The sequence below is a fragment of the Podarcis gaigeae genome, assembly GCF_964106915.1.
Source record: "Podarcis gaigeae genome assembly, chromosome: 17".
NCBI lineage: Eukaryota > Metazoa > Chordata > Lepidosauria > Squamata > Lacertidae > Podarcis > Podarcis gaigeae.
In genome coordinates, this window is record NC_139694.1 from 4,446,167 (window position 1) to 4,461,687 (window position 15,521).

Sequence of the window (15,521 nt, forward strand, 5' to 3'; positions counted from 1 at the left end):
GCTCATAGCACAAACTACTTTTGAAACTATCCTTCATTTCAAGATGGCTACTTGCTATGTGGCACAGGGCTGTTTGAGAAGAACCAGTCCAAAGCTCTCTTGGTCATATGGAAGTCTCTTGGTCCCATGGTTCTTTAGCTCTTGGCCAACGTTGTCTTGATGAATCATGGAAATATGCTAATGTAAATACTTACGAAACCAGTTTCTGCAACGTATGTTGGAAGGCCACTAACCAATGCCCAGTGATCTGGCTTAGGATTTCTAAATGGAAAGGAAAATAAACAAAAATATTGATCAAATTAGGATTAGCTACAAACAGAACACACTTAAATTACTCGTGCTGAAATTCTTAAAGAACTTCACTGCAATTCCAGCCTCCTGGTGCTTTCACTTCTAACATTTCATACCCTCCAACACATCCAGTCCCAAAACTGGGTTGCATGTTTTCTGGGCAACGTTCACAGGTGAGTGACACGACCCACGAGATCGCAGCCCCCCCCCCCCCGGTGTTCTTTTCTCAGAGAGATTGCAGAACCCAAAATGACTGCTGTTCTCTTGTGTGGAAAAAATGGTGTGTCCCACTATTCCTGGGACAGTTGTGGGGTGGCCAGATAAAAAAGAGAACAAGGCTCCTGTACTTTTAATAGTTTTGCACTGCCCATGAGGTCATTTCTTTTTTACTTACGGGATGACTTTGATTTCCTCCTTTCCATGTAAGATATAATCAATGACTTTATAAAAGATGATCTCCTACAAATAGAACAGAAATGGGAATTCATAGCAAGTAACCAAGTGGTGAAATGAGACATTTATTGTCAGTTTCAAGACCTACTCTGCCATCTGGAGTCCGAGGTCCTGAGTAAGGGGGAATTTCACCCATTAGAACTGGCCACAAATCAAAGAATTCCTGGAAAGGGAGATAAATATTATTACAGAAGGTCAGTTTTGGCCATATGAAGACAAAAAACAAAACAAAAAGTGAATGCCTCCCATGATTTAAATATGTCCAGGTGTGACATTATTACAAAGAAGGAGGAGGAGGAGGAGGAGGAGGAGGAGGAGGAGGTATATACACTGAATACAATTTTGGAGATGCCAAGGACTGGACTAGGTTCCTTTTCCATGCAAAGCATGCTCTCTACCACTCTTACTAAAAAATCTTAGAAACTTAGCTTACCTTTTCTTTGCTCATATCCAGAAGGCCTACAGAATACCTGTCACAATTCAAATATGCTCTCACTGTGTAAAACGATTTGTGGAATTGCCTTTCAATGTCAGTCAGTTCCTCAAATACCTTATTGGCTGACCACAGCAAAACCTGCAGAACAGCAAATCGACATGTTAGTTGATTTGACAACATAGCAGATTCCAGGAGCACTAATTAAAATTTCAAGCTGTGTATGTGTGCAGGAAATAAATATGTCAGCTTTTGACTTTAAAAAATATTGGCCCTCATCCTCAGACAAGCAGGAATAGGAGAAGAAAACCGGGTAAATTAGGGGCAGAAACAGTAGTTGCTATTTATCTAAAGAAGGTTTAGGCTGAGTGGGGGAAAGACACCTTGCGTTCAGAAATATTTTTTTCCTTACCTGACCTCTTCGAGTTTCACAGTTGTGAAGGTAGCTCAGATGATAAATTTTCAGGTTCAAAGAGGCAAAACTGAGGTACTTCAGGAAAATCTGGGAACATTAAGAAAGCTTCAATCAGTTCAACAAGGTGTGGCGATGCTATAATGCTTATAGGCAGTGTTAATGGGCAAGGAGATTCTCCCTAACAAGTTGTATTCACACTTACACTTTCATCTGCGCTGCTGAAGAATGGACCTCCGACTTTATTCACTGCCATGATCACAGCAACCACGTCTTTACCATTCATGATTGGGGTTGCAAGGATGTTCCTTGTGGTGTAGTCGGTGAGTTCATCAACAAAAGTACTAAAATGGTCACACTGTTAATTTTAATTAAAAATTACAATTATTTTTTTTACAAACATTTATATTTCAGGTTTTTCAAAATGAGTAAGAGAGAAATGACATGATGCACAAATACCTTAAAAGTAGCAGAAAAACACACAGCAAAATGAACAATTCTAACTTGCCCATCACAACAGTTTAGACATCAACTTGTTTTCTGAAAGCTTACAAAGTCTTAGAAATGAGCTCCAGTAATACTGGATTTTCACTTATTTCAAAAACCTTCAATTATATCCGACAGTGTCGCTTAGCTGATAGTAAGGCTCTCATCAACAGAAGAGTAGGTAAGCAATTTTGAGTGATTCCCCCTCCCTCTTGCAGCCCCCACCTCCTAAATCCACTCCAGAAGGTTGAGGGACAGATGTGTGGTAAATACAAAATTACAAAATTAAGCAGACTATAACTTTGAACTAACCCAACTGGCTGTAGAGATGTCTGTGATAGGCTAGCCTTTCTACATTCCATTCATCACAGAACATATACAATAAGTAAATTATACTGAAATCATAACAGATCTTTGACCTGGTGCAACCAGACTGTCCTATTTTGAAGCTTCTTTTCTCAAGGCGGACAGCTGATTGACTATTGACGGGATCAATGATTCAGGTCACACCTACCTGCTGGGTGAGGTGGGGGCTCAAACAAATTTTGTCTGAATGCAAACTGCAGGTGAAATAGTTGAACAGTAAAAAGGATTTTTTTAAAAAAAAAGTTAAAGGACCCCTGGATGGTTAAGTCCAGTCAAAGGCGACTATGGGGTTGCAGTGCTCATCTTGCTTCAGGCCAAGGGTGCTGGCATTTGTCCAGGTCATGTGGCCAGCATGACTAAACCGCTTCTGGCACAAGGGGACACCGTGATGGAAAGCAGAGCGCATGGAAACACTGTTTACCTTCCCGCTGCAATGGAACCCTTTTATCTACTTGCACTGGTGTGCTTTCAAACTGCTAGATTCGAAGGAGGAGGAGCTGGGACAGAGCAACAGGAGCTCACTCCGTCATGGAGATTCAAACCCTCAACCTTCCGATCGGCAAGCCCAAGAGGCTCAGTGGTTTAGACCACAGCGCCACCCGTGTCGCTGAAGCTGGAAGGCAGGCTGGCTTAGACGTTTCTGGAAAGAGACAGGGTTTGCAATTCTATGGTGGTTGTAACATACCCTCCAACAGTCCCAATTTTGCCAGGATGGCCCTGGAATGACTAAAACCGTCATGGCTTCTGCCTTGATCCCGGGGCTCCCCAATTTCTCCTACCAGTGGACAGGGGCCGCTGGCTGGGAGAACCACTGGCAGGGCACTGGGAAGGAGGCATGAGGGCTCCTTGTGGGGTGAAAGGAGGGCTGGAGGTGCAATTGCTTCAAAGGAAGAGGGCCAGCGGGAGTCGAGGGTGGCAGTCAACCCTAGGTGCCAGAGCAGAGGGATGCGAAGGACTGTGAGGGGGATGTATTAGACAGAGTAGATAGTCTTATTTCATTCTATGTATTTATTCTTGTTATTATTGCTATATATTTATTTGTATCTCACCTCCCCCCCCCGACAGGGTCTCAAGGTAGCTTACAGATAAATATAAGAACAGCTTAAAAACACAGAGGGCAGACATACCTCCAACAGTCCTCAGATGAAAATGTCCCTATTTTCATCTTAGGGCTATAGGAGGGTACATCGTTATACTAATGCAGCATGCTAGTGCTGCCTTAGTGTGTACTTGTGTCTGTGCCCCTGTAACTCCTCTTCTAACTCTACACTTGTAAATAATGTCTTGCGGACCCTGTAATTCTAGACTGCTCTCTTCTTCAAAGAAGTTTATACAGTAATTTCGGCCCAGAACATTCCACTGATTGGAGAAAAGGGGAACACAAAGATACCATGGTATTATAGGCTTTTGGTTATTTGTGGGATAGACTATTTGGTTATTCTACCTATAGATCTGCGATGAGCAAATGACCGAGTTTTTTTAAAAAAATATATTCTAAAAGTTGCTTAATAGTGATCCTAGATAGCACTGATGGTCTGTTGGGATTTCAGATTAATAACTCTTTTCAAATATAAATAATAGTACACTCTTATCCATTGGCCTACCACCAACGGAGCAACAAATGATACATGATGATGATGGTGATGATTCAGTTTATTACCTGCCTTTCACTAGCAGGACTCACGACGGGACTCGCAACAACTTAAAATTAAATGTTAAAACAGTTAAGATAAATCACAGTTAACAAGAAGAGGGTGGATCCTGAAAACACATATATCAGGTATCAATGGCCAGGGTACAGTGGTCCATCTTCAGCAACTATATCATGAAGGTGCCAGTCATACCTCCGTGGGGAAGGAATTCCATAGCCTAGGAGATGCCAGAGAGAATGCCCTCATCCAGGCACTGCTACCCCTGAGCTTCTGAGGGTGGTAGAAGTAACAAGAGGGCTCCCTCTGCTGAGGGAGAAGGGTCTCTTCTTAACACCCAAGAAGGTCTGTAGGGAAGGAGGTGGTCTTCCAGATATTTGGGGCCAGGTGTTTTACAATGAATGCGGGGACACAATCAATCAATACTACATGTTTGGGACATTGATGCTACAGCGATGGCAGTGGCAGAGGGGTGGCCTCCGCCTTGACCTCAACCGCCCCATTTCCCCTTCCTCCGAGGCTTCTATCTCCTTTCTCCATGAGCCTGGGCAGCCCCTGAGTTGTTGGTTCTTCAGTGGGTGGGGGAGCAGTGCGCAGTGGGTCAGGCATGGAAGGTGGAGAAGGAGGGCCGAGAGCAGCAGTGGCGAGGCCATCGTAGCAGCCCCAATCCCATCCCTACTTGCGTGCAAGCAGGAGGGGGCAGGGATCCCTCAGCTGGGAAGGGAGAGATCCCTGCCCCACCCCTGCTTGCATGCAAGTAGGAGTTGGGAGGCTGCTCCGATAGGCAGCATGAAGCCTCCCTTCGCAGCTGAGTTGCTGGGGTCAGGGAAGGTGGAGGCAGCCCGGAAGCTGCATCTTAGAGCCCCTGCACCAACATCATATGGGGACTTCCGAGCAGCTCCTGAAGCCAGCCAGAGCCAACTGCTCCAGGCTGCTGAGACTGTGTTTCCCGGGGACATTAGATGAAATCCGGGGACATTCCGGGGATGGAATTTGTCCGGGGACTTATTTGCAAATCCGGGGACTGCCCTGGGGAAACGGGGACATCTGGTAACCCTAGCCTAAGGCGTTTAGGGCTTTAAATAGTACTAATGAGAGCACCTTGAACTGGTCCCAGAAACAAACTGGCAAACAAACTGGTAGCCTTACCTCACCAACATCTGGGATGTTCATGGTCTTCTTGGTCTGAGCAACGTGCCCCACGACACCAATGTCTAAAGGGAAGACAATTTCGCAGTCTGGGGCTACCAAGCATTCTTCTAGTGCGCTCTCCTTATGAATGTTGAACAGCCGGGTTGCAAGCTCAGGGGTGCCATTTCGCTGCCTGAACATGAAGAGGCTGCACCGGTCGGCATGGATCAGGGCACTGATTCTCCGTAGGGTCTTGAAGACGACCTTCTCCATGTTGATGCTTTCCTGCATGTCTTGGATCAGCTCAAAAAACGCTTCGCTCTCCTCCTCCTGGCCCAGCCCAGTGAACTCTTCCAAGCGTTGGTGGCTATTTGTCGTGGCAACCGGGGTCCCATTCCCCATTTTCTTCTCAAAATACTGCCTAGCAAAATCTGGATGGGTGTCCAGGAATCTTTCAACTTCACCTGCGTTAATGCTCATGTTACCGTTCCTTTGATTCTGGGTGTTACCCTTTCACAACAATCGTCTCGGTGTAAAACATGGAGACAATGATCTGTGAGGGGTAATTATCCACCGACAAGCTGAGTATGTGGAAGGGCAGATCTTCTCAAGCAAACAGATTAGATGACCTGTCCCAAAGCCGCAAATAATTCCCAGCCCCCTCTTCGCAGATGTAAGATCAGTTATTATATTTTCATATTTGGAAGGAACAGCTTTGTGCAACGCACTGCCCTTATTCTCTTCCTCATTTTCAAAGTTGTGTATGTATGTGATATTTTTTCTCCCCTGGTAGTGGTCCTTAAGAGTCAAATAAGCTCTCCAAAACCTAATTAAACACACACTGCTCCGTTCTAATCCTTAGCTAACCAGGTGAATATCTTATTATTCCTGCTCTCAGAAGGGACATGCTGGAAACCTGAAATCAAATAAGGCATATATATTCCATAAACAGACTGGTACAGATTGTCATCAAGAGGAAATATTTGTTGGACATAATGGGTTGTCTCCAACTAGGTTTTACTCAGAATAGGCTTACTTAAATAGTGAGCAGCCAAGTTCATTATGTCTATTAATCTCAATGGGTCTACTCTGAGTAGGACATGCATTAAAGACAACCTTGTATTTTTCCTATTGGCTAAGCACCCAGCCTTGCCATTAGACAGAGGTGAAGTGGCTCACATCAGGCTAACATATTTGGGGAGCATAAAAATGCTAACTGATAGTTTTTTAGTTTATTATTATATTCTCACCAGCTTCTAGTGGGGGCACTAATTTGGATTTGCTGCCCAAAGCACCAAAATGTTTCAAGTCATTTCTGGCCTAGAGGTTTGATGCACTTTGGATAAGCAACCAAAGAATCATAGCAGAATCATAGCACTATGGATGCATTTTTTGGAAGCCAGATTCCCAGTTCCTTAGGACTTCTTCAAATCCATGCTTGTGGCTTCAGAAAAAAATCAAGCACTTTCCACACAACACTCTCCAGCCCATGCAGGCTCTCACCTGGGTCACTTGGGTGAGCTGCAACTGTTCATTAGGGTGGGAGGTACATCCACGTTCAAAAGGTGAAGTTATGCAATTGCAAAATCTCCATTAGATAGCATGCACAGTCAATTTAAAATCATGCTCCTGTGCAACCCATCCCATATTCATATTCATACATGTGCACAGAAAGAGAGGTTTAAAGGCTCGTAGGTGAAACTTCTTGCTTAGGAATGATGCTCATACATTGCACCCAGAATAAGAACAGTGTCTTGTTCACAGTATTTCATTTCTTGATCTGGCCATTGGATGGCACCATAGTACAATGACTGGTCCAAGAAGCTGCTGTGTCTGTCAAAATGACCTTGTAGCACATTGGGGAGGTTCAGCAATACACTATGTGGGAATTGTGACCTGTGTATTGTAATAATGGCCATAATCTTGGCGACACTGGGGGTGCTTATGAGTGTGTGTGTGTGTGTGTGTGTGTGTGCGCGCGCGTGTGTGTGTGTGTGAGAGAGAGAGAGAGAGAGAAAGAGAGAGAGAGAGAGAGAGAGAGAGAGAGAGAGAGAGAGAGCCTTTCTTGTCCATTCTGAATTACAGCAAATACAGTGTTCGGACCTTTGTTTAAAAAGATAACAGAAAAACATAATTGCTCTATATTATCACTCTACATTTTTCCTGATTTTATGGTTTTGTCTTTTTTGTAAACCACTTTGAGGGCTTAAAACAACAACAACAGCAACCAAGTGGTGTATAAATTTTATGAAACAAATAATCCATAGTTTAAACCTGTGCCCAGTATTTAATATGTTGTACCCTGAAGTGCTGAACAGATTGTAAAGATGGTGCACATTTCTAAATGCATCTCACCAGCTCCAGTATGAAAATTGACAAAATGTGTCATGATGCTGTATTGTACATAGGCGTGTATTCAGCGCTGTCTTTAGCATATGTGCCGCCGGGGTGCAAAGATCCGCCCAGCACCCCCAAATTTAGTTTAGCCCCCCCAATTTTGCATGCATGGCGCGTCTTTGGTAAATGAGCACACAAAGTCGAAAGTCCTTTAGTGAAACAGTAGGTATACATTTCGGTAATAGCTAGGTATATATGTATTTTGTTTTTCTAGCTTGATCAAAATATTTTTTTTTTCCAAAACAGGTAGATAGTTAAGAGCTTAGGCGGCTTCAGTGGTGGGCACTTGGAGTCCCCCAGAATTCGGCACCCAGGTGCCCTGCACCCCTTGCACCCCCAGGTAAAGACGGCCCTGCTTGTATTTACACACACATGAGGTAGAAACAAGATGCATCCCCCCACCCTCGTGGTGGCCCTGGGATTTGGGGGGCTCTGTGGAAGAGAGTCATTGGGGAACCCTTATAGGTATGAAAGCAAGACAGGCATACGATTTGACTTTAATCTGTACAGTGGTACCTCGGGTTATGAACTTAATTCATTCTGGAGGTCTGTTCTTAACCCAAAATCTTTCTTAACCTGAGGCACACTTTCACTAATGGGGCCTCCCGCTGCCACCGCCACGCCACCGCTGCGTAATTTCCATTCTCATCCTGGGGCAAAGTTCTCAACCCGAGGTACTACTTCCGGGTTAGCGGAGTTTGTAACTCGAAGTGTTTGTAATCCAAGGTGTTTGTGACCTGAGGTACCACTGTACATGGAAGTATGGAGAAATATATACAGTGCTTTTTTCTAAAAAAATGTTTAGGGGTACTCTCATTTTCCTACTCATATTGAAATACTGCCCCTCAATGAGGCCAACTTAGATTCACAAAATGTTTAGGGGTATGTGTCCCCCCAGAAAAAAAGCACTGGATATATTGTAACACATTCAGAGTGGTTAGCTTCTATTACAAGTGGAGTGGCAAACATTGCTTAATACGTTATATCAACACCACACTTTAAGTACATGAATGAGAGTCATAAACAAAAAGAATTTGAAAAATTTGAAAACAACCTCTCACTTTCAAGTACAGTGCGAACACTGTGAAGTACTAGTTGTAAATTGGGGTAGATATGTTGATTATTAAACTACCCCAATTTACATGTAGTACTTATTCCCACGGTACCTGTAAATGTTATACCTGAAAGGCTGCCCAAGCTGCACATTTCTCGTGAGGTTGAGTATATAACCTAAAACACCCCACTTGATTTCAGTGAGCAACTCTACTGAATGTTCAGTGGTGGAGGAAGTGGGGTGCAGTGAGTGCTGGCCGCCCTGGGTGTCATCCCTGAGGGGGGGTGACATTGCCGCCCCACCCCCCTAGGATGCTTGTTGTGGGCGGCATCCCCTTGGGGTGCTCGCCCCGCCCCCAGAAGCAGCTAGCCCCGCCCCCGGTTGCACGGCATGTGTGCTGTCCCAGGTGCCAGAGCAGAAAGCTCCGCCTCTGTGCATGTTCAAGGTGCAAAGATGATTTTTGCAACTCTTTGTAAGGCCATCACCTCCTATTTTAGCCATACATCAAATATGAATCCAGGCTTATCCTTAAACTGCTTAAATCTGTCATTTAGGTGAGCAATTGTTTTGTCCACCACAACTTCAAAGAATTCTACGCAAGATTTGTCTTTTGGATCAAGAATGGCGTCTTCTGATGTTTCATCTAGTAAAGTCTGTGTTACTCTCTCTCACACAGCTCTGGGAATGTTTTTTCAATGAGATCTTCTTCAGCTTTTCTCAATGAGATCTTCTTCAGCTTTTCTCAATGAGATCTTCTTCAGCCAGCAGAAAAGACTGAAAGACAACATTTTCTCTGCTCTGCTGATATTTTGTTGTGAAACAATCCCTGTGAAATCGTGAATTTCTTCTCCCTTCACCGTGTAATAAAAGAAAATGGCGGCTTCCTCCTCCTGGTGTGCTGAGAGAACTGGGAAGTTGTGCATGTGCAGGGGAAAAATGCATAAGAACAGGCTGTATGGGGGGCAGACAGGGTTTCATACAAGATTATTGGGCCTCCTAAAGTGTGGAGGCCCTAAAACCACCACCCTAAATGATCGTGGAAAAGGTATATTTGACATTCTACATGCAGACCCTCTAAGTGTCCCTATTTTCCAGGGGCAGTCCTGGATTTACAGAAGCTGTCCTGGTTTCTGATTTGATCCTGGAATGACCCACTTTTCCTTAGGACATCCCTATTTTCACTGGAGAAATGTTGGGGGGGGGCATGGAATAGGACAGCCATGTCACCATTTTCATTGGAGAAAATGGGATGCTACATGTCAGCTTTGGACAATGGCTGCTCCTTAAATCAAACCTTCTGCTTCAAAATACATTTGTCCTGTGGTAGCCCTGTCAGCTTCTCTGGTCTAGACTCTCTGTGAACTGTGTCTGAAGTGGCATTCATTAGCGCAAGTAGACATCTGGCCAAGGGCATCCTCTCTGTGGTGACACGTGCTGGGAATGGAATTCTTTAGCCTTTGACAGTTTCACTCCTTAGCTTTTTAAATCCAGCCTCAATAAAGACAGAAGCAAGCTTAGCTTACCAATAGCAGGCTGACAACTCATGGAGCTCTGTAAAGAACTCAGACACATGGCCCAGAAGGAGCGGTCATGCCATGAGCTTAATCGACTAGCTCAAGAGATGCTTTCTGGGTTGAATGTGTGCAACCCAAAGAGCAACTGTGTTTGTGAAGCTGCGGCTGCTTCTATCTTGGGGTGGGATCCAATGACATACCGCCAGCAAAATCACCTTGTGAAATCGTCGTTGCCTGTGAGATCGTGTGCAATAGGCTTAAGGTAAAGGTAAAGGGATCCCTGACCATTAGGTCCAGTCGTGGCCAACTCTGGGGTTGCGGCGCTCATCTCGCTTTATTGGCCGAGGAAACCGGCGTACAGCTTCCGCGTCATGTGGCCAGCATGACTCAGCCGCTTCTGGTGAACCAGAGCAGTGCACGGAAACGCCGTTTACCTTCCTGTCAGAGTGGTGCCTATTTATCTACTTGCACTTTGACGTGCTTTTGAACTGCTAGGTTGGCAGGAACAGGGACCGAGTAACGGGAGCTCACCCCATTGCGGGGATTCGAACTGCCAACCTTCTGATCAGCAAGTCCTAGGCTCTGGTTTAACCCACAGCGCCACCCACGTCCTGGCTTACTTCCTCAGAATATCAAACTTTCTGCAGTCAGGAACGTGTTGATATGTACCCTTGCATATCGTGACCCATTTGTGTTACCTACACAGGCCTCTCAAAAGCGTGCAGCCATGCTGTGTAGAAAAATATTTACTGCAGGAGCATTTATCATTTTTTCATCATTTTTTATTTGTATGCCGCCGTCCCACAGTTAAAAAAACAATGTTCAGGGTGGCTTACAGCATGACAAGATTTACATAATTACAAAAGTCATGAACAATAAACAAACCGCATCAAAAAAATACACAACCAGACGGGACACAATTTCCACATAAATCAAAATCTAAAACTAAGAATACAGCATTAATATCACAGTTTAAAATGACTTAGGTAAAAAAATAACGGCAATTTAAACAAAAAACACAAACAAAACAAAAGGGAGCCCTCTCTGCCCAGCCGCGGCAGCGGCAGCAGTCCTTTATAGAGCCCATCAGGCCCCACCCTGGGCCAGGTGGTGAGTGGCAGGACTGGGGCCCTTAGGTGCTGAGCAGGGGAGTCCTCCTCTTAGTGGTCTTAGTGACCATACGGCTCTTCTCTGGGCTTTCCAGGCATGGCAAAAGGCGCGAAGCGATGGCTGGGAACGAGCTTTTTGTGAGAAGAATTTCCTTTCTCAGGCAACAATGGAGATTATCACAGGAATGAGAACACAGCTGCTTGGGCAACTCAGAGCATCAGGTTTTGTAAGAGCCAGAGGTGGTGGCGACGTAAGAGATGTTAACACCAACTCTGAGAACTAGGCTGTGGTGAAAGGTGCCTCAGTAGCTGGAATGTGCCCCAATATAGTTCACTTTGACAGAGGGAATATTGTTTTGACTGGGCCAAAAGAGAGAAAAAGTTAGATTTCATCCTACCTCAGTTCTTAGCCAGCCCCAGTATAAAAAGTTTCCTCCAGCAAATGGTCAAGTGGCAGCTATTCATGCACTTCCCACGGACTGGCTCATATGCAATGAGATGACAGCAGCCCACCACATAGCCAATATCAGTGTTATGTACTGAAGTTCTCACCCTGGGCCAGCAGGGGAATACTGTAGATAGTTATGCAAATAAGGGATCGAAAGTGACATTCAGTGATTGGATAGTTTTAGAAAATTGTTACAGTTGCATTGTACTGGAGCTCTATATAAGCAGGCTGACTGAACCCTTCAGTTCAGTTCTGTCCTGGCCTGTGAATAAATAAGAGCTGTTTGAAGAATTGCTGTGTCGCCTGATATGTTCACCCACAACGTAACAATCAGGTGATGAGGAAATGCACTGGAAAGCGTGAACAACTTTTGCTGTGTCACAACATTGGGCATGTCCACGTGCCTCATTCCTAGACACAGTTCCAGGCTTTAAAACTCTGCATCCAAGCGCCAAGCGTGTTTTTGTTTTTGTCCCACCACTTTCCCTGGAAAAACTGCAAATGGCAATCAGATTTTTCACAGTGAAATGTGGGGCTTCCCAGGGAAAGAGCCTGGACAAAAACAAAACAAAACCCACTCCCACATGGAGCTTTAAATCACGGACTTGTGTCTGGAAAGCAAGTCCTTTATCTCCTGTCCCAGCAAACAAATCAGGATGAATGCTCAACAAACAGGTCATCTGAAATTATTGCCCTGTGTTCCCATACCTGTATTTACCCATGAAAACAAAGAAGTGGCAATTATAACAACACAACAAGATGGAAGAAATAAAATATTGATCTCACACGTGGGTGAAGGGGAGTGGGGGGCATGTGAGAATCTATAATATTATTTATAATATAAATTTCCTAACTGCGATGTATTTACATACAGCAAAGGGAAGCCTAGAGCAATCATGTATATTTTAATTTAGGTAATCTATGCAATAGGCTTATGTTAGAAAACGAATATGGATGTTGCATTTGATGTTTGTATTTTGTTTCCTTTTGGTTTTGAAATAATAAAAAAAAAAGAAGTAGCTCCATAAATTATGTCAGCAAATGAGACTTTGTTAAGAGTGCTGGTTCTAGTTTTGAGGGGAAGGGGCATGGGCAAGATATCCTCAGCAGCACCCCTACCCCAAATATCTTTCTTGTTGCTGCCACTCTTTCCTATTCTTTTGCCTCCTTTCTCCTCTGGGCCTGATGCATACAAAAGTCCAGAGGGAGCCTCCAAGGCATGTTCAATATTCTGCTGCAACTCATCCCTCTTGTCACTGTTTGTACACTAAAAAAAGGCAGATGAACAGGCAGAGAGCAAGGGAGAAGAGCAGTAGGGCCCCTGGATAACTGAATTTTGTTGTTGTTTAGTCATTTAGTCGTGTCCGACTCTTCGTCATCCCCTGGACCAGAGCACTCCAGGCACTTCTGTCTTCCACTGCCTCCCGCAGTTTGGTCAAACTCATGCTGGTAGCTTCAAGAACACTGTCCAACCATCTCGTCCTCTGTCGCCCCCTTCTCCTTGTGCCCTCCATCTTTCCCCACATCAGGGTCTTTTCCAGGGAGAACTGAATTTAAGTGTGGGGAAACTGAGAAACCGAGAGGACAGAAATGGACAGATCCTTCCATCCCACCCCCTGACCTTTCAGCCCTTGTTCAACTCCTAATGGGGATCCTTGCTGTAAATATGTTGCCAAATTCGGAGGCTAGGATTGAAGAGGTCATGGTCTGGTCTCATGAAAAGTAACTTGAAGGCTGAATATTGTCACTAAAGGAAAAGCCAAGAGGATCGCCACCATTCAGAGTTGACTGAAGGGTCAAGAAGAGCGAGCGTTCATGAGTGTGGCGAGGCCTTATGTAATGCGCTGTGCTTGAACTAAGAGAGCTTATCTTGATACTGTGTCTGGGATGCATGAGGCAGCGGAGTGCATTTCCACCCAGGGTCACTGCTGATCTCCAAAGTCTGGTACAAGCCATGACCTTTTAATGACAATCTAGTGGCTTGTGGATTAGCCCTCAGAGACAGATGTTCTTGAAGGCCATTTCTCTGCATTCTGGTTGGAAGGGGAAACTTCCAGAAAGGCATTGTTCAATCCCGGAGGGGAATAAGACAGAGTGGTCTACTCTATGGGGCATATCTGCCCGGGGAGCTCTAATTCTGCAAGGGGGCTAGGGAACTTTAATACAATTGTTATAAGAAAAAACTGCATCTACAGTTTCCAGAGTTGTTTGGGTAAACCACAGCAGATAAACTAGTATAAAACAAATGTAAGTTTGTTGTGTGCATATATATTTGTGTGTGGGTATTTAAAAACAGGCCACAACTTTATCGATTAGAGCAAAGTAATCAGGGGTTGGCACAGCACTAAGGGTAAGGATCAGTGCGCATTCAAACAGTCCACCTGCTGCTTGATACCCATCCGAACACAACTGCCAAGGAGGCAGTCAACAGCAAAAAAAAAAACCCCTCCATGACACAGACCACTGATGTGTGTATATATTGAGTACAAAGCATGCAAGCAGATGAGCTCAGCCAAAGAAATGAGGATTGTTGAACTTGGCCAAATATCTTACGCAGAATTCTCATGAACTAGTACTCCACTGCTTAGTTAGACTATTTTGGTCTTAATCTGTATTTCTGTTAATAGGCTTTCAAAATAATTATACTAGAAATAGTAAACTACTGGATTAAACAAGAACATGGTAACCTCCAAGTTTTTGGTGCTTTGCAATGAAGATTTTGTGTTTTTACCTTGCATTTTTATGTTGTGAACCACCCTGAGATCTACGGATGAAGGATGGTACACAAATTAATTGATTGATTGATTGATTGATTGATTGATTGATTGATTGATTAAATAAATAAATAAAGATAGATGATAGATAGATGATAGATAGATGATAGATAGATAGATAGATAGATAGATAGATAGATAGATAGATAGATATAGATAGATAGATAGATAGAGATAGATAGATGATAGATAGATAGATAGATAGATAGATGATAGATAGATAGATAGATAGATAGATAGATAGATAGATAGATAGATAGATAGATGATAGATAGATAGATGATAGATAGATGATAGATGATAGATAGATAGATAGATAGATAGATAGATAGATAGATAGATAGATAGAGATAGATAGATGATAGATAGATAGATATAGATGATAGATGATAGATGATAGATGATAGATAGATAGATAGATAGATAGATAGATAGATAGATAGATGATAGATAGATAGATAGAGATAGATAGATGATAGATAGATAGATAGATAGATAGATAGATAGATGATAGATAGATAGATAGATAGATAGATAGATAGATAGATAGATAGATGATAGATAGATAGATGATAGATGATAGATGATAGATAGATATAGATAGATAGATAGATAGATAGATAGATAGATAGATAGAGATAGATAGATAGATAGATAGATAGATAGATAGATAGATAGAGATAGATAGATGATAGATAGATAGATAGATATAGATGATAGATGATAGATAGATAGATAGATAGATAGATAGATAGATAGATAGATGATAGATAGATAGATAGATAGATAGATAGATAGATAGATGATAGATAGATAGATAGCCCCCTGCTCTGAGGTCCTTAGAATTTAAATTCTGTCACTCGGGGATGGAGCCCTCACTGAGTTGTGTGCATGCAAAATATATGCAAGTTTTAAAATCTTCTTGGTTTCAGGCAGCAAGTTATAAAGAATGATCTAAAGGGAAGCGATTCAGTGTTTCTTTGCTAAAGTTAAGCATGTGAGTT

The 15,521-nt window shown here is 43.4% G+C and overlaps 1 protein-coding gene across 1 annotated transcript in view; it reads right to left on the reverse strand.

Annotated features, from left to right (window-relative positions):
* The window catches only part of PDE6B (phosphodiesterase 6B), a gene marked incomplete at its 5' end in the record, with an annotated part of 31,289 nt that extends 25,588 nt beyond the window's left edge, over positions 1 to 5,701 (reverse strand). Inside the window, 7 exons of the mRNA XM_083720054.1 lie at positions 195 to 261; positions 686 to 750; positions 833 to 907; positions 1,178 to 1,318; positions 1,590 to 1,679; positions 1,795 to 1,947; positions 5,240 to 5,701. Of these exons, the coding sequence (XP_083576180.1) occupies positions 195 to 261; positions 686 to 750; positions 833 to 907; positions 1,178 to 1,318; positions 1,590 to 1,679; positions 1,795 to 1,947; positions 5,240 to 5,701 (1,053 nt within the window). The remainder of the gene's footprint in view (positions 1 to 194; positions 262 to 685; positions 751 to 832; positions 908 to 1,177; positions 1,319 to 1,589; positions 1,680 to 1,794; positions 1,948 to 5,239) is intronic.
* Positions 5,702 to 15,521: the final 9,820 nt, after the last annotated feature.